Raw genomic sequence first — 25,411 nt, forward strand, 5'->3', positions numbered from 1 at the left:
TGGATGGGTGGATGGATGGATGGATGGATGGATGGATGGATGGATGGATGGATGGATGGATGGATGGATGGATGGATGGATGGATGGATGGATGGATGGATAGATAATTCACAGTTTGTTTATTTAATAGTTATGGTATAACTATGCAACATTACAGGGTATTTAAAGTAGGGACTGAAGTATGTGAACATAGATTAAAAATCCAGATTTACTGTTACACACTGAATGTAGTTTCAAACAGTCAGCTTTTAATTTGAGGGAATTTATTCACATCCACATTGGAGAAGGATTCTGTTTGTTTATAACAATGGACCACATTTTGACCACAGGATGGTCACTGGCTATTATGTAGCACTGTCCGATTGTTTTTACTCCATTTCTTTCAGTCCGAGCAAGAGTTGCATTCTGGCCCAAAACATACAACCCGGCCCCAGCCCATAGCCATAATTTCCAAACTCCACCCGACCCGATGCATAAACAGTAATTACAGGTCCGAACCTGAAACCCCCACCCCAACATTATATATTAAGTTTTGACTGCTTATATAGTTATTAATGGTAGGCAGACGCATGCGGCTAAGTAAAGGGGGTAAACGATGGACGGGAGCTGAGGAGGTGTTTGTCCTTTCATGGCCGTCAAAGCACATTAAATCCCTGCTTCTGCCTGCATTCTGCATTATTCAGACACGGACCGTGCTCTGACATGTCTGATATTTTGTGATCTCACTTGTTGGGTCGTTGGCCACGCGCATCCGCAGAGTGCAACGGTTGAATGAACGTCCATTTGGGCTGATAGATCGCTGGCAGTAGTCCATCTGAAGCTTAACTGAACTTTTTACCTCTTTCAAGCCCAGTCAAATGGCCACTTGCGGCTGGTGATTGTATGGCAAGCCATGTTACCATATCATTGGATCATCAGCTGTGCACGTCTGCTGACGCAATCAAAATCCTGACACCGACCTGGCCCACACATTAAGCACATTATTATGGCCCGGCCCTAATCCGGGTCGGGCCGGGCCAGGCTCCGGGTTCGAGTTAGAAATGACAGCTCTAATCCGAGCTGACTGTGTCACTTCAGAATCTATCTGAGTGTCTCCAGCCTCTCTATCATTATCAACAAAGCAACACTTTGCAGCCGAGTTTTTAGTGGTTGTAATAAAAGTGAGAGTGATGTATTTTTCTTCTATTTTTATATATATAAAGAAATACTTAAAGTATCGTATCACCACACTGATGCCCATGCTTTTCAGAGGCTATTTTTTCTTGGCTGACTCTGATGAAATGTTTTTTTAAAGGTATTTAAAAAAATAAATACGTATGCCAAAACATATTTTGTGACATTATCACATGTCTGTATATAGCAAAAATAACTAGTAGATTGGCAGGAATACAAAAGTGACATTTTCATCTTGATTAGGGAACTAAGTATTTTCTTGTTTTAGTCGAACCAGTTTAATTTATCTTCCTATTTTAAGAAAATGTATATATTGGAAAATGTTTGCACTGTTAATTTAGACTGTTATCATAAGATAAGATATAAAACTTATCTTCAACTTATCACAACTCTTTCCTAGCAGTTTATGGAAACTTAAAACTAGATCTACAAAGACAAGTCTTTATATAAATAAAAGTCCCCCCCCCCCCCCCCCAACACACACACACACACACCACCACCACCTTTCTTCAACACTTCACTGTTGGTAATAAATCTGTCTCACAGTCTGGCATCTTTTCAAGTTTTCCCATTCTACACCAGCTGGGATTGGTGGTATATTTATTACACCTAATCCCTTTGTTACAAATGTGAAGAGTCACAGCAGGTTTGAGAAATGTGCCGCTCTGCCTATGGGGAACTCTGACGTTGCTTTCTTGAAAGTTGCACACCATTTGAAAACTGTGAGTCGGTATGCCATCCAGATCTAGTTTACATTTTGTCCTGATATAAATCTCTAATTTGACACTTTATTCTGTGCTAATATTGCAGGTACATACCATTCTCCCTTTAGGTTCTTTAGCTCTAATAACCTTTGTAGATGTTCTTGCATAGAGACTCAATAACCACTTTCTTAAAGATAAAATTTATCTTATAGTTTTGTTGCTTTCATTATTTTTAAAATCAATATTTATGCCAACAATTTTTTTTATTATTGAGGTCTGAATAATGTATTATTTAACTCAGCCCTGTTTAAAAGCAGTGTGCAAAATTTACCCAAGTATGCAAATTCAGGCACATGATTCATCTCATATTTACACCAACAAATTAAAAAAAGGTTCAATTTGTAACCCTTAACCTAATAATCCAAAATAATGTAAATTTATGTATTAAATGTATTTTACCTAATCAACAAATTAAAATCTGCTTCTAGCTTTTTAATAAAATCGTATTTGTATGGAGAGCTAAGTATAAGTGATATAACAAAAATTACTTTTATAACTAGCAAGATCAGTATCTAAGGCGCTTTTATCTTGTATATTAAACCTTTTTATTTATTCTAATTATGACTTTCTGTATTGTAGGGCTCATATATAAGTAACTACCGGTAACCGTTTTGTAGTTGTACTGCAAGTCCTAGTGTGTATAATTTAATGAGAGTGATCGTTTCCAGATGTGCTCACAAGCTTATGAATAATTGGCTTAATTTCAGAGATGTGAAAAATGGAGCTTCACAGCAAATCAAATGAGACTATAGCAAGTTATTAAAGATTCAAAGCTCACTTCTGCTTTTACATTTAAACATTTGAAGAATAATTGCTTGAAACTGTTAATGATTTTGATCATTTTTGTCCATTTATGATTCTAATTTAACTGATCAATTCATATGGTATAAGAACATTCGTTTACTTCCACAGCAATATAATATACGGTAACTCAAAGTAATAAAGTGTAAAAGGGTCTTGATATGCACTGGCAGCTTGGCACACCTGCGGGACTACCACCAAGAAACAGCAAAGTCAAATTATCACCAGTCAAATGCTCATATCATGACCTATGCTGGTAAGATGGTTTATTTTGGCAGCACATTTAACAGTCTAACAGTCACTGATTTTATATGTCTGAACCTTTCAGGCGAGTTGACTCAAGGATGAAAAAGTAATTTTCCAGCAATAGTCTTGTCTGTCTTGGTTGGTTTTCCTTAATTTTAATTTAACTTATTTCAGAAAGGTGAAACGAACACAGAATATTATGGATAAAATACGAGTAAATCCCTTATAGTGTAATAAACTGTTTATACTGTATAAACTGTTCTAAAAGTTCTAGCTGTTTTGCTATAGTAGATTTTTGAAGAGAAATTCTAATATTACATGTTGTAGTACATAAAGTCTGAGTTAAGTAAAAATGACTTCTGGCAAAAGTGTAATTTGTGGATTTGAGACTTTGGATGCTATTTAACTTTGTACAATTAAGTTTTATCTCACCTGTGAATGCCTGCCATGGATTAGTTAGGGGATGCAGGCAAGTGGAAGATAGAGTAAGCTCCGAAAAGCTATAAAATGGAAGTGTCTGTGTTAGAGTGGAAATACAAGACTTTCAAAGAAAGATGAATTATTTGCAAGTCTGAAATGTTTTCCTCACAAGACATTACATAATTAGCTTGATAAAAGTGGCATAATAAAAAGTTAGTGCCTAGTGTTCATTTTACAGTTTCACCGGGACATACAGTTTTTTATTTCCACACATCACAACCAGATAAAAGCCAAAGTGGATGCTTTGGTGGTATGTTGTAATTAGAAGGTACATGTTGGAACCCATTTTCTTTTTCTGACATGATAAAAGCTTTTACGCCTTTACATTGCCTTCTATTTCCATCAAACACCATTCATTTGCACATTAGAGGCACACTAAGTCTTTGTTGTATTTTTGTGCAAACAGTAGCCCAAATCTCATGTGTAGTTTCTCTAATGGAACTTCATTAGTAAATTATGATATCAAGTTCCCAAAATATATACTTATTGCTTGTCTGGAGACATTACATTACAGCAGAGTGATGGTAAAGTTAATATTCCAAGTGTCACATTGGTTGTAATAGTTAATTAACCTTCCCCCATCTGCAAACTATCTATTTCAAGGGCAATTAGAGAGCTACTGAAGATAAATACTCTTCCTTCAACCCTTAAAAATGGGGCATCTTACACTTTGCTGCACCTTACAAAGCAAAATATTCTCCAAGGGCCTGAATGTGGGGGTGGGGGTAATCAGGTTTGGTTTTGAACACATTTGTGCCCCAGAATATAGTGTTTTACTTTTTTTTTTTTTTTTTTACTGTGACTGACTGAATTCATTTTATAGAGCAGGGCTATTCAACAAAACTGCTCAGTGGGCCACAGTTTCTGAGATCCAACAGCTCAGTGGGCCAGACATCCAGCGATTAAAGTTATTATATAAATAAACCAAGTTTTACAATGATCTGTTACCTTTTAAGTTTGTTTATTTTATTGCATTGAATCATAAATGCAATAAACAGAACCCAAACTCAGACCCCCCCCCCCCCCCAAAAAAAAATATCCTAAAAATAAATAAATAATTTTTTTTTTTTTTTTACTATTTTTACAACTGCATTACAGTGTAACTTCATTCTTCACAGGTACATGACGCTGATCAATGGGAAAAAAGAAGTGTACATGATTGACAGGGACAACAGTGTCTTCCACATAGACAACTTAGAGTTTCCTTTCCGGAAGGATCCACGTGTTCATTTATCGAATACGCTACTTGATGGGGTGAGTCACTACTCTTTCATTCATATACTTGTATTTCTAAATGTTAAAAAGTTGAATATCCCTAGGCCTGTCGCGATAAACAATAAATCAAATAATCGCATGATAAATGAAAATTATTCACATCATTTTCATTTATCGGCTTTATCGTTTCTTCATCGCTCTCTTTCTGAAGACACTGGATGACAAAAAGCTCAACTCCGGTGCTCTTCACTGACCCCTCTCTTTCTCTTTAAGATCCATTTTAACCATCCAAAATCACGTTTTTGGATCGTTAAAAGTAGCTGACTTGAGAAGCTAAGCTACAAGCTAAGCTAACAGGCCGACCTCGGGACAAAACCTTCGTCTTGTCGAAGCTCCAAGATTCACAGTTGAAACCCGTGCCTTTGTGTAAAAAGATTTTCTCTGCAAAAAGAAGCCGAGAACTTGTTTACTGATTTTTTATTAATAGCTCTGTGTGAAAAATGTTATGCTAAAGAGTTCAAACCACACCGTGTCCACCATTTCGAGAACCAAAGAGGGACAGCCCATGTCACATCAAGGGACCTCCCTACCATTTTTCTTAAAGAGACACGCTGCTCGCTCCCTTACTATCCATCCTTCAGTTCAAACAATCTTATACTGCTATCTGGTGTTCGATAAAAGGTACTACGCACAAAACTAATTAAGAAACATTTCTTCTTAAATTTGACAATAATGACTAATTATTGTCAAATTTCAAACAATATTATCGTGCATCGCAATAATTTGTGAGACAATTAATCGCCTAGCAAATTTTTTTATCATGACAGGCCTACATATTCCATGATAAACTTTAAGTTGTACGGATTCTGTTGTGACTGAGATTGCATTTCCCCTCCATTTTCTTACTGTCCCTGCTACTCAGTCTAGCAGAAAATTGACACCAGTTGGCAAACCTTGGGTGAAATGCGAGCATGTTTCACTCTGGAGACAGCTTCTACCAAAACGGCTGACAGGAACATGACCACACACGCACTGTAGAAATATCTAATTAAATGTTACATAATTTTTGTGTATGTTTTGCTGTATGGCTTTGAGGCACTCAGTGACACACTCAGTGACACACTTGTACTTTAATAGAAGGTTGTGCTGTGTAGGTCGCACTGGTCCCTGCTTCCCTTCGCAGCAGGTGCACCAGTATGGGTCATTCCACACTACTGCTCTGGTAAAACACAGAAAAGGAAGCTGAGGCTGCTTGATTTCATGTAGCCAGATGTTTGATTGCTGCCTGTGTTTTTGTTCAGTTTTCCTGTGCTGAAGATAAGAGACAAGTTGTCTGTTCATTTTGTTTAACCATTTTTTGTTCTGTTCTGGAAGTTGAGTCATTTTATGTAAAACAAGGTGCTCGTTCTCTCTTGGCTGAGCTGTTTTCATGCTCAGGCGGGGCATTTAGTTGCAGTGTGTTGCCATTCATTTAAAGCCAGAGCACGGGTGTTTGTTTGGTTTGCCACAACGTCAGTTTTGACTCGTATTTATTCATCCATTGATGCTTCTGGCTCTCGGTTTAAAGAGGGAGACGATAAGCCTTGGAAAAAAAACAGCTTGTTTCACTTGTTGGCCAAAGACAACAGTCTTTGTTTGCACATGTTGTTTAGTTGTTGGTTTTAATGATCTTTATGTCAACTTTGGTTCCATTTTTGATTAACACCACTGTGTAGACTGGTTTTCTTTTTGTCATATTAATATATTCATCTGCTGCTGTCAGTCTTTTCAACGGTTCATTGCACCAGATGCACAGTGATGGCAGCCTTCTGGAATTACATCACTTCTCCTCCCCCATCCCTCTGTCAGAGCTACTCTTGCCTCCCATTCACTCCCTTTTCTCCCTCTCTACCAGTTCGGCTTTGGCTATTTTATCAAATTATCTTAGATATTTTCTCTTTATGCCCTCTGAGATGTAAAGTGAATCATGCATCACCACATACTGATGCAACCGAGAAATTTTGTGTCCAACGTTGCTTCATAAAACTGTGCCAGCAGTCGCTTGGATGCATGTGTTAAACTGGACAACTGGTGTCTTGGAAAGTTGAACACAAATAAATGTTGGTTGATGAATCAATAAAAATGTCCCAATGTCTGAAAGGTTTAAAAAAAACCAAAACCTTTTTAGACCTTTAGTTAAACAACACATAGCAATAAAATAAAAAATATGAAGTATGGTATATTCAAAGACACATACAATCATATAGATTTTTCATAATAGAAAAAAATAAGCAGTAATTGTCCATTTTGTTTAAATCACAAATTCTCCTAGAAGAATGTAATTTCATTTATTGTGCATCTGTGCCAGCAGAAAACTGGTTCTCATCCAAGCCGTTTCTTTTTATTTTAATTTTAATATTTTTTATCAAACTGAGCCAAAATTCACACCATAGGCGATACGTCACATGTAATTCTGGCAAGTCTCAGAGAAATTACAAAATAATGTTTAATTTTATCTATTTTTTGTAGCAGTGATTGTCTTTGTCACTTTCCATTAGATTCACTAATGTTTCCTCTTCACATTGTCAAACACAAAAGTTTAATGTTAATATAACTCATTTGAGATATAACCTGATTCAGCAGAATGTTTGCTGGAAACATTTTTTAAAAGCCAGGCTTTTTAAGACACTGAGGATATCTACTACTTTGCACGTTTTCTCCCATTATTTTCTGGTATGCCCCAAAAACCAGACATATGAGGTACTCCGGTGGTTTATTACTGTGTTCTTCTTTTGTCACGGAGTGCATTAAATGCTCTGTTATGTATATAAATACTCAGATTTGTTCTTTTTAATTACTTACTCAGCAGTAGGGCCTTGGCGTTTTTGAAGGTTTAGTTGAAAAGTTTGGCTGGGTAAATTATTGCGTAATCACAGCAAGTGTAATTATTTCTGTCTGTTCTTTAATCTTCCACTTTCATAATGTAACCCAACCACTTAAATGTGATATTTAGTTGACTTACAAACTTGTTGTTTTACACAGGTAAGTTTAATAACCTTGTGGACAAAAATAACAAATGAAATGATAAAGACTGTTTATCTAATAGGATTTTTGAACAAATAAGACAAAAGCTGCCTCCTATAGCTGCATAGTTTTTGGTTGATTTAGAAAGGGCTTAATGGGCGACTTCAGCATTACTCTTAGTTAAAACAGGAGACACTCTGTCTGTTTGAATTTTTAGCAAGGTGAAAATGGAGTATAGCTTTCTAAACTTAGTGTTTCACTCACCTTCATTCTGACTTGTAGTCCTGCTGTCATTTACATCACTTTACCTACAACAGTGCTATCATTTCATCATAGCTCTTCATCACTCAGTTACATAACACTTCTCTTAATTGTGTGTCTGTCTGTCCTGCAGCACAGTTGCTCCTGACCTCAGCTTGAGAGCTTTTGCATAATTGATGCAGTGCTATTTTTGCTCCTTGTTCTTCACCAAACTCTACCTCCCAGACACACCTACACACACACTGTGCACCTCTCTAGTTCTTTTTTTGATTGTTTTTAGTGAGTTTATACAGGCACCCCCGTCTCTGAACACACATCCTCTGGGTAGTGTTAAGACTCCGGTGTCCCATCCTCCTGAACTTTGTTCACTTTATCACGCTGTGATGATAAAAATACACACAATCCAGAAATGATCTCTGTCTATAATTGTACATTCTTTCCACTCAGTACTATACAGTATTATTGGAGTCAGCTCTGTTTGTTTTTGGTAATAGCTGAGAGTTATTCCCAACACATAAACTGAGTGTGATGTCTTGAATTATATCATGGGATTATGTATAAATACCTGTATATGTATAACATTATTTTCAAGATTTGACCTGTGGCTCATTTATCAACATAAGTTGATTTTAAATTTCTGCTCTAGCATGAAAGGCTGTCCTTTGTCTCTTTCCCTGCAGGAGATGATCATTGACAAGGTGAATGGTCAGCCCGTCCCTCGCTATTTAATTTACGACATCATCAAATTCAACGTGAGTATGCAACGCTTTTGACGTTTAAATTTAAAACAGAGAGTACCGGTATGTTAAAATTATGTCAAGAATGCTTTAGTCTACCTGCAGCTTTGCATTCTTCCAAACTACAAAAAGCAAAACGTTCAAAACAGACGGTTGTGTTTTTTGAGGTCTTGTAGTCTGGAGCACATATAATTACATCAAAGTGTTGAGCAGTGTGTAAAGAAGAGACATCGATTAGCAGTGGGTCTTGCTCTTCACTAAACTCGAAGACTCAAATTCCCAGCTGGGTTCCTTCAGTGCTGTAATGGAGCAGGCAGCAGAGCAAAGCGTGTCTCGGCCTAGAGCTCTCTTATTCTGCACGTTGAGCTACTTGATCCCCCCCACACACTGTCACATACAAGGTCTTACTAAAGCCATATTTAACCAAGCTTGTTTTTAGATTGGAACTTTAAATTATCACAATTAATTAATCTGTTTCTCTCACCGATGTTTAGTGCATCAGTGTTTTTATTTTGTTACATGCATGTTTCTCCTTTCACTTTTTTTTCTTGGCCATTTTTCTGCAACAGCCATGCCTGTTAATTGCAAACACTCCCAAACTGTAAAAAATACAAACGTACAGTAGTCCCTCGTTTATTGCGGGGGGATCCATATCCTGAAGACCTGCAATAAGTGAAAAACCGCGAAGTAGGAATAGTAGTACAAGTAGTAAATAGTAGTTTATTTTATTATCTATATATACATATATTAAGGTGTTTTAAACACTTCCCACACTCTTGCAATATTCTAAACAATGTTTCTAAACTCTAAACGCTCTAAAAGAGCAGCCTCAGCACCAATGGCCTGTAATGGTCCGTCTATAATCAGTCAACACACAAGATATTTGCATAGCAACATGGGTTTTGTTTGGTTTAGAACGTTGCAACAAACTAAACGAACAATGTCATGCTAAGTGTCAAAGTTTATTATTAGCTAATGTAGCAATGTAATGTAGCATTATAGGTTTTTTTTTAAATTACGTTTTGCCCTTAGCAAGTTTCTGCTGTCCTCCCTAAAAAAAGAACTGGATGAATAACCCAGGTTAAAGGCGACGGGGTGGGGTGTGGGAGGGGGGGTCATTATGTTTGTCTGTCGCCTCCTTCTCTCAAATCGATCAGAGGAATCACATAAGCAAGCCGGCTCAATGAAAACTCCTTCGGTGAGTGGAATGTGTGTAAGATGGTGCAGAGGTTAGCATCTCCACACGACTCCCACTGAGCCATCACTAAAGCGCTGTTGTATTGATTCTTGCTGGCCATTATTGGCCTTCTCTATTATCTGCGCCCTAGCACTCTGGCTCTGTCCAGAGAGCGAGGGGGTGATGCAGCGGGGGGGGGGGGGGGGGGGCATGTTTGGCTCATGGCCTAATGTGAAGCTGCTCTTGTTTGAAAAGTTGGGCAATGTGCCGTTTGGGGATACTTTTGACAAGTGTTCCAAATCTTCTACACTGGGTAATTTATCTGTTTGCTTTACTGATTTTTATCACTACTCATTGAAATGCTTGTTTTGCTGTCTGTTAGCGAAATATCTCGTGAACCACTGGACAGATTGTAATGAAACTCTCAGAAAGTAACCACTGGATGTACATCTCTTTAACTTCTGGAGTCAACCTGGTTCAAGATGGCTGCCACAGCCAAGTGACTGTAGGAAACACCAAAATAGCTCAAACTCAAAAATATTTTACAGATAATGAGATCAAATTTGTGTAGTAGTAGCCGAGAGTCATTCCTAACTTATTCTTTGAGGGCTCACTAATTGCCTGAGATTTTTGCTTAAATCTTTGGCATTAACTATTGGTATCGACACTGTCTGTCTGTTTGCAAAATATCTAATAAACCACTGGATGGATTTTTATATCTCTTTAAGAAAGTAATCGCTGGTGTACTTCTGCAACTCATTAGCTTTTGGACCCAATTTAGGATAAATACCACAGTTATTCATCAGTATCATTATCACTAATGCACAGCTATTGAATTAAAATTTGATATGGTAGTAGTTGAGAGTGATCCCTATCACATATTCCACTGACTGTGAGATCTTGCAATATCACGAGATCTCACACAGATCTCATAATTACTGTAGGTAATCGTAGTTTTAAACTCTGTCATGAAAGGCTTTGGGTAATATGCATTCCTATAAGGAGTGCTACATCTTTAATTTTTGGAATGGATTTCAAAATGGCCTCTCAGCGAGCAGGTCCCTGGTTCAAACCCTTGTCCAGGGGCCTCTCTGGGTGGAGTTTGCATGTTCTCTCCGTGCATGTGTGGGTTTTCTCCGGGTGCTCCGGTTTCCTCCCACAGTCCAAAAACATGCATGTTAGGCTGATTGGTAACTCTAAATTGTCCCTAGGTGTGAGTGAGAGAGTGAATGGTTGTTTGTCTCGTTTGTCTCTATGTGGCCCTGTGATGGACTTGCGACCCGTCCAGGGTGTACCCCGCCCCTCACACAGTGATTGCTGGACATGGGGACCGGCGACCCCCGTGACCCAAATTGGAAGAAGCAGGTAAAGAAAATGGATGGATGGATTTAAAAATGACTTTTTGTAATTTTTAAGCATGCGCTTTTTACGTGTTTTTTCACTGACAGGTTCAGTACGTCTGCATCCATAAATGTGATTGACCCTCACTGTCACTTTAGGGACAGGGGATGAGTTTTCTGTCAGTTAGCCATGTGTAAAAAGATTTGTTGTTTTTTTATTGAGTGCTTTTACTGGTTGTCAGTCACTGTCAGCTCTCCCACTGCGGGGGAACTGACAACAGAAGTTACATAAATTTGCTCAGTACTTCAAGTTTGTAGAAAGCCTGTTATTTGTCACTTGACATCACCTCCTAAATGATGACACTTTTGACTGACCTCATTATCTGTCATCCTGCTAAATCGCCTTGGACGCAGAACGAGACAAGATAATTGGCTTAACTTTGTTAACATGTGAGCAAGAAAAAAAAGTGCACATGATGTCAGCCACAGAGAGGTTTTGCGTTTAAAAAAACCAGCTATACTGACTTCAGGTCCGTTTACTTCTGCTTGAAAGGTTGTCTCCAGGTGTAGTCTATAGCACTGCAGGGTGTTCTAATCTAAAAATATTGCTTGTGCTGCATCGTTGCTTTCAGACCTGCAGCAACAACACTGACCGGGTTCCTACACAGCCTCCGAAAGAGTGAAATTGCTTTTAGTATTTTTCAGATCTGGATAAGTATGAGGTAAAACAAAAACAGAGTATGCATTTCCAGATTCGCTTCTATTTTACAAAAAATAAAAATGTGTCAAAGCATCAATCAAGCAAATAATAATATTTTTCACATTTATAAAAGGTGGACACAGCCACCATGATGTCGCCCTTTTTCATCTTTCAGTTTTGTATAATGGACATTCTGACTGGCAGTACTGTGTACTTGGCACACAGTTAAACACTTTGTAAACCTTTATAATTAATATAAATAGATGCCGGATAAATGCAAACTATTTGCCAGTTTTGCAGTGACAAGTTAGCCACTCTGACATTCAGCCATTTTAAACTACCACTACCTACGACTTGACCGATAACATGACAAGATTATATATCTGTATACCCATTTTAAGAATTATATTTGTTAACTTGAATGTTTTATATAAAACAAACTAAGTTTTTTTTTAGTATCTGTCTACTTTCAGGCCATTTTAAAAGTTCAAGTAAAAGTATTTCTTGTGGGTTTTTGGTAAATGTTTGTGTAACAAAGATGTTTTATTTTCTGTATGCTCTGAAATCCATGGAAATCTAGCAACTGCACAGAAAATGACTGTCCACAGTGTCTTCTAAAGGTTTTAAGACCTTTTTTTTACATTTTATGTTAAAGTATCAGTGTTTCCCCTACCATTATACAAGCAGGGTGTCCCGCCCTGTCAACAGAACTGAGCGCCCCGCCTACCAAACAACCCCCCATCGACAAGTGCCGGCAATTACGTAGCGCTAAGCTAGTGATGCACAATACAGACATGCTAGCTAAAAAGCTATGACTATAGAGGTAGCGTTCCATCTTCACTCACGGTGAGTCCCCACAGTGCGCACACCCGTCATCAAAAATTGCGGAAGATATGAGCGCCCTGCCAAGGCAAGTAAACTAGGGGAAACTGAAGTATTATTTTAATACACTAGTCCCTCACTACTTCGCCGTTCATTTTTTGCAGACTCGCTACTTCACGGTTTTTCAAAGTAAGATTGGACATGATATACAATTGGCTGATTGATGGATGAGCCGCACGATCAGCATGGAATTTTTATTGAAAATAAATTACTTTTAATGATTTAGCACTTGTGTGCAGCCCCCAGCTTGCAGGAGAATCTTCCTCCTGAAGCGTGTCATATCTCCGCTCTGCAGCTGAGAAGTGGGCGTGGCCGAGAGCGCTGGCAGATAGCAGAGAGCAGCTGGAGGCAGAGAGCTGAAATCATTCTGTGCTCTTTTAGAGCGTTTAGAGTTTAGAAACATTATTTAGAATATTGCAAGAGTGTGGGAAAGTTTTAAAACACCTTAATATATATATCTAAATACTAAAATAAACTACTGCTTACTACTTGTACTACTTCGCAGTTTTTCACTTAAAACTGGGCTTCAGGGTACGGCTCCCCCACGATAAACGAGGGACTACTGTATTTGTTTATATTACCCAAAATAATTGTTGCCTAATTCTCTACAATGACAGGAGATTTTATTAGTCCATTGTTAATTTGTAAAAATGTAACAAGGTAAATATTGATAAACAAGTATTCAGAATCTTTAACATATTTGCTAATGAGTTTAGTTGCATCCTTTTTCTATTAAGGGTTTTTAAGATACTTTTATATTTTCACAAAGACACACACATCCTCTTACGGTCTCCCAGTTTATGCTGTGTGTGTCCGAGTGAGAAAAAAAAAAGTCCTGGAATGAAGGAAATTGTCTGTCAACCTTCAGGCTAGAAATGTATTGAGGCAAAGATCTTGGGAACAATACAAGAGAAACTCCGCTGCATTTACTGTTCCCAGAAGTGCTGTCCCCTCCATCACTGTACAAGGGACTAGAACCATCAACAGACTCGAGGCTGCACATCCAAACTGAGCAATCAAGGAAGAAACCAGAGGTACTTTATGAAAGAGGATCCTTACTGAGAGACAAGCATCAGTGCAGAACTCCACCAGTCAGGCCACTGTAGCCGAGATGCCAGTTAGACTTCATGTGGCTGAACAGAAGCAACAAAAGGTGCCTAGATGACTGTTTGGATGCAAGTCTCTGCAACGTAGTGGGGAAACGTGGCACTGAGCGTCATCTTGAAAATCCTTTCTAAACTGATAAAAGATTAAAACAGAAAAGTTTCAGAACAATCCAGAGTTTTTCAGGTTGAGCCAGCTGCTCCTCTAATTAATCATAGACATACATTAAGCTGTTCATTGGTCAGGTTAGTGTTTTAGAATTCAGGAAGGTCCAGGTTTTTTCTCTTCTAATGTTAAAGTCTGATGTTTTTTATGACTGCTGTATTTAAAATAATTGTTTTTTTGGCCTTTAGCAAGTAACAGCCTCTAGTGGCCAACAGTGCAGTCACAGTTGACCTTTGGTGTGGTAAACTGCTCATAAATAAAATGATAACTGTTGTGATTTGTGTATCATTATGACACAGTTTGTTACATTTAAATTCAAGTCTAACGTGTGTTTGCACCTACAGTATAAAGATTTCATTTACTTTACTGAAATATTTGTACCTAAATGATGACTAGGTAATACGTTTTTTTTTCTAAATAATAGACTGATAAGTAATACAAGATGTATGTGTACTGCACATAGAAGATTAATTAGATGTGTGAAGCATATCAACAAATCATAATCAAAAGTTTTTATTGTCCTGCAGAGGGAATATCTCCATATTTTAAATGAAAATATCTTTCTTATAAATAATTCTTGAAGGAGTGAGCAGCTCTGCGCAATATTAAAGTCCAGAACATTTCAAGGTTTTTTTTCCTACAAACAAATAAACCGCTCATAAGTTTCTGTCTGACTTGACAGTTTAAATTTTGCAACACAATTCGGCTTTTTATTAAAAACAGAGATAGATTTCCTGCATCTGAGATGGTGAAATAAAATTATATTTGGTGTGTTCAAGGTCAAGTTATCTATGTTTTTCAATTGCAATCTAATGTTTTTGACATTTACAGCTAATTTTTTTTAGCAAAACCTTTTATAAATCAGCTTTTGTCCTGTCTGTGATTTGTGGCTGTAGAGGAAGTTTTTCACTCATTGACCCGAGTGCTTCATTTTCACAGAAAATATACAGTAATTTGAAATTGACTGCATTTTTTCATTTTGATTTTTAATAAAGCCAACATCTTAGCAAGAACTGATATCACCTTCAATAAAACCTTCAATCAGCAGAAATTTAGCTTATGTTACGTTTATGGTTTAATTATTTGAAAGGTAGATTTTTGATGATTTGCTTTGGGCTACTTCAGGGAATAACCCATCAAAGAAAATGTTTTTTTTGTGAAATAGAAAAAGGCCATAAATAAATGAAAATATTCAGCTTTCAGCCTTAGAATATGTCGTGCTGAAGTCTCGCAGAAAGAAGGTTTGAGCCTGACAAACTGTGTGGTGTATATACGGGCTCTACAAGCTGAGTTTCCTAAGGGGATTTGTGAAACCAATATAAGAGCCGATGAAAGCACGTCTTAGTCGGTTTGTATTTATTACCACTATTGCTTCTTTGTAAGAAATGGTAAAATGAAATCTAGTCAAACACTGGCTCAGGCTTATTTTCATCCCAACAACAAATAATAAATAATGAATGTCTGAGCTTAGTGTACAAAAATGCATGGATAAAATGTTAGTATGATTTTAATTGATATAATGTAGCTTCCCCCCTTCTACTGTTAGTGACATTGGCTTAATTATTTTTCTCTGCTGTTTTCCTTTGGAGCAGTCATGGACAGCACATGCCTTGAATCATCCACACTTTCATTTTGTTCTGTCCTGGTGACACAGCTGACAGATGGTGCCAAATGTGTGGGACATGATACCAGCTGTTGCTTCAGGAAAATGCAGTGTGGGTACTGCTGTTACCCTTAAAGGGAAAACAAATCATCATAGAAATGCTTATATGATAGGTTTTTTTTCTCATTCAAAATTTGTCCAAACCTTACTCGAAATTTCCTAATTACCCTCATATTCCATATTCCTTTTTTACTTGACTTAATTTATACCATACCATAACATACCATACCATACCAGCTTTATTTATAGAGCATTTTAAACACCCACAGGACCAAAGTGTTGTACACATAATAAAACAAACAAACAATCAAAATAAAGAATGATTAAAATAATTAAAAGTTATCATTTCAGATGATGTCAAAGACCAGGAAGAAGAGATGGGTTTTAAGAAGGGATTTAAAAACAGACCGGGAAGAGGCCTGTTTGATGTTCAAGGGAAGGTTGTTCCATAGTTTAGGAGCTGCCACAGCAAAAGCACGGTCTCCTCTGAGCTTACGCTTTGTCTTCGGCACACTCGGGAGCAGCTGATCACATGATCGAGAGGGTGTGTACGGATGTAGCAACTCGGGCATATAGAGTGGGGCAAGTCCATTTAGAGCTTTAAAAGCAAATAAAAGAATTTTAAAATGAATCCTAAAATGTACGGGCAGCCAGTGCAGGGAGGCTAAAACAGGGGGAAATGTGGTCAAACTTTCACGTCCCAGTTAAAAGCTGTGCAGCGGCATTCTGTACCCTCTGAAGCCGAGAAATACATGAATCACTGATTCCTTTATAAAGTGTGTTACAGTAGTCCAGTCGAGTGGTCACAAAGGCATGAATTACTGCTTCGAAATGCCGCTTAGAAAGAATCAGCTTTACTTAAGCCAGCTGCCTCAAACGGAAAAAAACTAGATTGAACAACTACGCTGATGTGATTTTCTAACTTTAGTCCAGCATCGACCTTGACCCCTAGGTTTGTAACAGTTGGCCTGATATAATGGGCCAAGGTACCAACATCTACATTGGGAGTTTCATTGGAGTTGAGCTCACCTCAGTCTTTTCCTCATTAAACTTTAAGAAGTTCACAGCCATCCAGGCTTTTATGTCCTCCAGACATGAAAACAGAGGGCCCAGAGAGTTAGTCCTTTTTTTTAGCACATATGTGTCAAACTCAAGGCCCGGCGGCCAAATGCGGCCCTCGTTCACATCTTATCTGGCCCCCAAGATGCTATTTTACATGTAAAATACTTTTATCACTTAATTTTTTTCAGTAATCTTTGATTATGATGTCAAAAGTGCAACAGAGAATGTCAAATGAGACCAATCAAACTCTTGTTGAGGTACCTGTGACCAAGAAAAGACGTTGGGTATCTAACTTGAGTTAATGTAGATTCTGAAACTGGCCCTTAGTTTGAAAAAGGTTTTAATTTTGGCCCCCTTTTGTAAGTGAGTTTGACACTCCTGCTTTAGCAGGACATAAATATATGCTTATCATCCGCTTATCAATGAAAGGAGATCCCATATTTTCTAAAAATGGAGCCAAGAGGGAGCAGGTAGAGCGTGAAGAGGAGGGTGCCTAAAACTGAGCCCTGCGGAACCCCACACAAAAGAGGAGCAGAGGAGAACACGTGGTCAACAAGGCAGACACAGAAAGTATGCTCTGCTAAGCAGGAACTAAACCAGTTCAGTGCTGTAGTGCTGACACCCCCCATTGTTTCAGACGACAAAGTAAAATCCTGTGGTCCACTGTGTCAAAAGCAGCCGATAAATCTAAAAGCAACAAGACAACACAGTGACACAGTCATGGCATATTGCTTTAATATGAATTTGTTGTGGTTGATCTGTTCATAAACATTTGGCCAATTTGCAGCCAGCAAAGTTCCAGTGCAGTTTTGAAAAATGTGGAAAAGTATTGAATTTTAAAGGAAAATGTGCAGGAAGCGAATCACCATCTGGCAAATACTCAGTTGGGTTGTCAAAAGTTAAAGTGGATTAAATCATTCTTTTTTGTACATCAATAATGATCATTTTGATGATTTTTACTTTACTCAATCATTTAATTTTCAAAATATCATAAAATCAACAATATTATCAGTATTAGATACCATACTATATACTATAATTAAAGATGCTTTTCAGTCAATCCACAAAATTTCTAAATTTTACCTTGATCACCAAACATTTTCGGCCAATTGGGCAGTAATCAAATGTTTGGCCTTCTCCAAAATAACTTCTTCTAAACGTACTTATTATTACAAATTCATGAAGATTAATAAAAAAAAAATTATAAAAAGAAACAAAATCTTCACCTTTTTTTTCTTATATTGATGGTTAAAAGTGTCAAGGATCGTGCTTCACGAAATTTATTTCTGACATTTGTCTTACTCGTTATTTCTCTTTTCTTTGGAATTTAGCCGCATATTTACTTTTTTATTTCCACCTTAATATCTTTGCAGATATTCTACAGTTGTCTGTCTGTTCACATAATTCAAGCTTCTACTTGTTGTCTGGTGGATTCAGCCAAGAGCATCTCTGAGTGTAGACCTGCAGAACTGCATATTAGTATCTGGATACTACTGGACACTTAAACTGCAACATTTGATGTAGTTCAGAATAACCTTTTTATATTTGGTTTTATAGTTTGCAATGAGTACTTTTAAAGTGTGTTTTCCTTTTGCAGCTCTATTCTAGGATTATAGTGGAAAGGCATTCATGTTTAAATTCATATTTGGTAAAATTCACAGAGTTCAGTCACACGCATGTTCTTTTCCTTTAGTTTACTAACACGCATCTGTACGAGTGTGTATTTCCTGCGTTCCTAAATCATTAACCCCCAATAATCCTTTGAGTTCATTTTTGAAGAATGTGTGTAGCACGATGCAGACCAGTCCTGTCTAATTGCAGCTAATGCTGGGACATTCACCTACTCACCCACTGATATGAAATTCAGCTTCCCCCTCCCATCTGAAGTCAATATAAAGCTCTTGAGGACAAAAGTGACCTTTATCAGGGAGTAAGAGCAGAATGCAAATGCCCCAATGTCTCACGTTCCTGCTCAGGGTTGTTAATACACTTCAGAGGATATCGACTGGGTTTTATTGCCCATAAAAACATGTTACAGGTTATTTGTTTGTTTTGTGTTAACCAGTCTTACTTTTTTTAAACTTTAAAATTATACTTGTGAATGTACTGAATTGAAACAAAAACTAATATCCACAAAATGTAGACAAAAACAAAATGTGAAACATAGGAAAAGCTTAGTCATGCTTACCAAAAGGCAGAATTGCAAGTTTTTCAAATCAGCATTCTGATCATCTGTTTCACAGCATTGATAAAACTACTATAAATTTTGTGTTTTTAAATTGCTGCTTGAACAACTCAACATCTTAACGAACATCCTAGGTACCAGTAAAATGTATTTTTCTTAGCATTGACCTTTTATTATTTTTAATTGGCGCTCGAGGAAAATTATGGTGTTAATTTCTGACAACAAAGTAATTAAAACTTCAGGTTAAACTATCATTTTTATAATACACCCATCAAACGACAGACGTATAATGTCTTCGCCCTTCAGTCTGTAATTCCATAAGCGGTCTCGTCCCACCCATAACTTCTGATCTGCTCAAGATAATTTAACGAAACTTGATACAATTCACCGCTAGACGGAGTGTCACATAATCTTTTCATCACCAAATCATCAAGCTCAAGGTCAAATGTTATACAAGGTCTTTGCTTGTCTGGGCCATTACTGTAAAGCTTTATTATAGTTCGTTCAGTGGGTGTATACTGTTATGTATACGGTACACTTATCACTCATAAAATAAATTACGGTTCTAAAGATCTTTCTAAAAGACTTCTAATAGAAATTATATGATTTTTTTTTTTTTTCCCATATCTTTAAATAACCAGTCTTTTCCATACTACTCAGGCTGTTGAAAGCTGCACCGTAAAGTTAAACTGTTTGATTCTTATAATTTCCTTCAGAAAGGTCTGTTGGCTTTTCCACAACGTTTTTATGCCATTCAAAAACGCATGTAGGAGTAAATATTTAGAGATGTATAAAACATTTCCGCAAATTATTTTCTGTTAGACATTTCAGTCAGGTGAAAAATGTATTAGCAAGGGGAAAAAAATAATAGTTTATTTGGACTATGACGCACTTCTTCACTCTAATAACTCTTAAGAAATACTAAATGTCAAACTGTTGTCATGCGTTTAGTTTGTTTCCAGTTTGTTGTGTGTGTGCAGAAATGTGAAGTCTGAGTCATTGTTTTGACTCACTTTGCCAATTTAGACACGGAAATTTATGACAGCAACTGTCAATTGACTGAGCACACCAGGCTGGTGTTATTACAACTTCTCTGCACCACTCAACACTTTAATAAAGTTATACTGTCATGTTTGTTTCTAGATGTTGCGCGCTGTTCTGATTTTTCTCCCAAGCTTTTTCTTTATGTATGCATGTTTGTGTTCAGTGCCCTGAGATGACTTCTATTGTGACTTGGCGCTATATGAATAAACTGAATTGAATTGAATTGAATTCATAACTGGGAACCTAAACTCCAGGTTTGTTCTGCTTTTTGTGGTAACAGTTGCTGTGGTCCACCAGATGGACCTTGTGGTACTTTTGCTCCTTGTCTGTGGCCTTGTCTGTTTGAGCGGCAGTGATGGACTTGTTCGTCAGGCACCTAGCCAGTGCCGAGTCTGAAGCTGTTGCCAAGGTCGAAAATAAAAACGGACGTCTTATGAATGCTTATTGAAAACACTTGGGCACGGCGTAGCGGTTGTTAATTTGTACTCGTTGTTCTTACTTAACGTTTTATGTTTTTGTAGTGCTAATTAAAGATGCAGTTATCTAGAAACATACATTTATTTCTATTTTTGCTCTTAGTGATAGCGTATTCAAGTTGCAATTACATGAGATGTGTGCTTTAAATAACCCCCTTTTCAAAAGGTGCCACATTTTCTGAAATTTCAGTGAAATGTTTGCCGTCTGCTATAGTAAAAACAAATATAACAACTTTAAAGTACTTATGCCCTCTTGTAACAGCCTGCCTTCAGAACTCTCATTTTGCAGCTAATTTTAATTGCTGTAGTTTGTACCCCCTCACAGTATTTCAGTTGGAAATAGATTTTTAGAGGTTGATGAATACATGCAGGTTAACCTGGCCTCTGAAGAACATTCAGCATTAACTTCACATTTTACCATAGCACACAAAAAAACCAGACAAACAATTTTTGGACTGTTGAGAACAAACACTTTTACTCTCAAGCACTTAAACTTTCCTTTATTTGCTGTGCAGCCATTGATGGTTGTGATCAGTTTTTTAAAACACATTTTTGTTAATTGCACATTACCGTGATCAGTTCAGTTCCTAAAACCTCTACAGATACAAACTCAGACCAAATTTTGGTCTGGTTGTAATTTTTCTTTCACACATGAGCTCCACAAAGCTAGCTCTTCATTGTACTTTCATTCATACACAGACACATTTTTAACTGCCTGCAATGTTTTTCTTTATCGACAGCTTCTATTAACAATGTACAGTATTCAGTGATAAAATAAGAAGATAACAATAGTAAAGGATTTAAAAAAGTTCAAGATAAAAACAACTGGACTTTATTTGTAACAGAAGCCGTTTCATAAAGGAAGCAATTTATGTGAAAAGAGAGAAACCATATGTAAACAGAGGAGGAATGTCTCAGGTTTTGACTTTCAAAAACTTATAATGCAGCTTTAGGACTGATACCCAGTCGGTTTTCACACCTATCAGATGTGACCAGAGGGACCACGTCTGTGAATTAGATTAACAAAGACCATAACAAACCCCTACTGTAAGGTGTGATAGGTCAATCTGCATGTGTATGCATGTAGCTTATCTCAGCTTTATAACCTGAACCCCCACACTCTCTGCTCTTTGAACTGAGAAAGCTTCTCGGATGAGAAGCGAAACGTCTTCTGTTACAAATAATGTCCAGTTGTTTTGTTTTGAACTTTTTTGAATTTACCATGTCCTGGATGACTGAGAATCTTCACCAGCGAATTGTAAAGGAGTTCCATCTTCTGGCTACAAAAAATGTTAGTAGTTAAGGCAAAAAACACTAAACCAGGTTCTGGTAAAACAACATTTGACCATTTGTGTCAAAAATTAGGTAAAATATAAATTATGAATTAAAACTTACTGCAAAGCAAAAAAATGTATCAAAGTGGACTTCTCAGTGGAAGTGAATACAAAAGATTATAAGGTACAGTAGTCCCTCACTTATGTTCCAGTCACCCCCGCGATAGGTGAAATTCTGCGAAGTAGGGAAATTATATTTATTTTAGTATTTATTTTTAAATTTTATAAACCCCACACTCTTGCAATGTTCTTAACAATGTTCTAGACACTCTAAAAGAGCACAGCGAAAGTGAACAGACAGCACCTGGGGCGGATTGGCCATCGGGAGCACTGGTTCGGTTCGGGTCGGCTCGGTTCGGGTCCGCTCAGTTCAAGTCGCGCTTGATTATTTTAAATAATCAATCTGTGTCGCTCACTCTGGTATCCGCTTCACTGAAGCTCCCACAGCAGTGATGGGGAAAGACAGACCCCACCCCCCGTCCCCTCGGCGATCACTGATCAGCTAGGTCACCGGGACACAATGTGTACAATCTTAAGTTGAAAAAACCCGCCAAACCTCTGCGAAAGTGGAACCGTGAAGTATCGAGGGACTACTGTAAGGGTATTATGAATTAGAGTAATAGCATTACTTTTTTCTTTAATTGCTAGCTTAATGAAAAATCTTTTCAACCCTGGGGCCCAACAAGTATTGAGCATGTATTTTTCTGTTTGTAGTGAAACCTGCAAAGCAAATACATTTGTTTTCCTATATATATTTTTTAACACCTTTTTTAGAATGTATGCTTTTTATATCTTAAGTGGAAGGATTTGAATTACAAGTCCTAAATCTTTAAAAGCCTCTTTCAAGGGACCATACATGGTTGGAATAATGATCCAAAAGCTGCTTTCTGAAAATGTATTAAAACATATTCAATTAAATTATTGGTTGAAAGTTTATTAAATGAACATTTAAAAGTCTGGTGGATTTTAGGTGTTTGATGTACATTTTTAATTGCATGCTTCTGTGAACCCACAACACATGACCAAATAAGCAGATATTTGGAATAATGTTGTCTTATGTCTAGGAAATTATGGGAGAATAGTAAAATTATACAGTGCCTGTTTTATTGTGCTATAGTAGAGTTATATAATAGTTGTTTTTTTGCTATTTTTTTCTAGGGTCAGCCTGTTGGTCAGTGTGATTTCAATATCCGACTGGTGTGCATAGAAAAGGAAATAATTTCGCCTCGGATGGAAAAGATGAAGCTGGGACAGATCGACAAAACCAAGGAGCCCTTCAGTGTCCGAAATAAGCCTTTCTTTGACATTCATGCATCGCGCAAGGTAAAGTGCCCTCAGATGTTCTTTACGCTTTCCAGTCTAATTCCCTGCCCTTTATTTTGGGCAGATGTGACCCAGTCTTTACACGTCATTTCTTCACATTTTGTAGTCTCAAATGTAGTCTGTCAGTAGTATCGCGGTTATTTCCTTCAGAGTTGTTTTCTGTGGTAACAGTTCTTCAAGGACAAATTGGTCCCAAGAGAAGGTCAATAGGAAGAGCAGCTGAAACACTTTTATGCACCTTTATTTTATGGAAAGGACAATCTTGAGGGAGTACAGGAGAGGGAGGAAGGACGCTCACAAATGAGTGTCTGATTCTTAGACTGTTACCCACTGGGACCCATCAGGCGGAGTCTCAAGATGCCGTGATTGGTAGCCTGTATTACACCACGCACACGCTTGTGTTAGCCTTTTTTTGTGTGACCTTGCAGTAATAGAAGACCCATTTCTATTGATTCTTACTAAAAATACGTTTTCTTGCTTATTGCAAGCTGTAGATCTCTCCTTTTTTGTTTTGTTGGTGTCATAAAAAGAAGATCATGGCTGAGCTTACAGTACTGCACAGTTCAGTGCAGCTTTAATCGCCTGAGTGACTGCTTAGCTCTCTTCAAACGTTTGCACTCGTGCCCTTATCTCAGGTCTGTGGGAGGTCAGAGCACAATTAATAGTGTGTTTGGCTCAGGCAAAGATCAGTTGGACATCTTGGCACTCCCTGCTCACAGATCAAACTGCAAGGAGGGGGTGATGTTTAGACATTTCTTTGAATTTTCTCACATCTCCCTCTTCCAGCGTTAGTATCTTGGTGTTTTTGTTTTTTGTTCTTTGTCAAATGAATGATCTTGCCTCCTCTGGTCTAACCCTATGCTATCCACATTTCAAAGAACCATTATGAAGTATCGCCCCTGCTGAATTTTGGGTTCATGTTGATCAAGATATTCTGGAAATGAAGTCATTGGAATAGAGTCTGGGTTCTGACTGCCCTATTGTGTTGCTCAGAGGCCATCTGCTCTCTATACAGTCCTATCTCTGTTGTATGGGACATTAACTGAGGGAAACTGGAATCTGGCTCATTAATTCATCTCAGCACAACCCTCTGCTTCATGGCATATCAGCCAGAAATTCCTACTAAGAATATTTCAGTCACACGGGAGATGTATGATGGCTTTTGTTTGTTGCTAAGCTGCTGTTTGTCATCTCAGCCACTTACACATTTATGCTGCCATTTTCCCACCAATTGGAGACATTTTTTTCCTTTTTACTTCCTTCACTTATCCACTTATCTTACAAAGAACAGTTTTTGTTTGGCAGACTTGTACATCAGAATAAATACATAGCATATGTGGGGAAGTTCCCTTTCTTATGAATTGAAAATGATTGGGCTTTTCTGAGCTCGCTGAGCTTCTTTGCAGGTAATTTGATGTAGCATCTATAATTTATAAATTACCGGTACAAACAAAATCGTTTTTTATTTCATATGTTTTTTGTTTGTGGTTATGAATTTAAATACAAACTTGCTTTTTACACACATTTTAAAAAGATACAAGAAATACACTTAAAGCGATAGTTCAGCTCTTTTTAACTCAATCTTTGTGGAAATACATTGGTGTGAATTTAATTTGAACATATTTAAAAAGGAATTAATATTGAATGAAAAATAAACAAAGGGATTTACATTGACCACGTCTATGAAACACCATAAATTCCAACACCAGAATAACAATTTTTTTTGCTGTTCAATAAAAGAGTGGTAGGAAGCAAATGCCTATTATTCCATAACCCATTTAACTCTTTATATCACTAAGTACAATTATTTAGTACATATTGTACCTTACAGTGTGTCATCTGGATATGCACTCATTGACAGTGTTGCATTTTAAGTTTTTAACTCCATGTAATTTCCATCTGCTGCTTTATGTGTTAATTTGATGTAAGGCTGCGTTCGCACTGCAGGTCATAATGCACGACCCCATTTTGTTTTGGTGCTCACATCCAAATTAATTTTTTATATTTTTTGTGTGGACTTTAAAATTATAATTAAGCTGCGACCTCAATCAGACTCCAGTGTGAACCTTTTACAGTTCTGAGGCGACCAACATGTACAGAAGATAATGTGACATCAAACACACCATGCTGAGTTTAGGGAAGGAAACATGGATGGTGCACATCTTAGCATGTGTGATTTTGAAGTTGCTGTGCCTTCAGAACCGATTAAATTATCGGACATGTTTGTTTAATGCAGAGCTTCTCAATTATTTTCTGTTACGCCACCCCCCCCCCCT

General features: G+C 37.4%; 1 protein-coding gene across 1 annotated transcript in view; it reads left to right on the plus strand.

Moving 5' to 3' along the window:
* rngtt (RNA guanylyltransferase and 5'-phosphatase) overlaps positions 1 to 25,411 on the plus strand; it is a 125,554-nt gene that overhangs the window by 26,241 nt on the left and 73,902 nt on the right. Inside the window, exons 9-11 of the mRNA XM_037685579.1 lie at positions 4,583 to 4,718; positions 8,624 to 8,695; positions 22,971 to 23,135. Of these exons, the coding sequence (XP_037541507.1) occupies positions 4,583 to 4,718; positions 8,624 to 8,695; positions 22,971 to 23,135 (373 nt within the window). The remainder of the gene's footprint in view (positions 1 to 4,582; positions 4,719 to 8,623; positions 8,696 to 22,970; positions 23,136 to 25,411) is intronic.

Source organism: Nematolebias whitei, chromosome 12 (assembly GCF_014905685.2).
Source record: "Nematolebias whitei isolate Nwh7 chromosome 12, NemWhi1, whole genome shotgun sequence".
Lineage (NCBI taxonomy): Eukaryota > Metazoa > Chordata > Actinopteri > Cyprinodontiformes > Rivulidae > Nematolebias > Nematolebias whitei.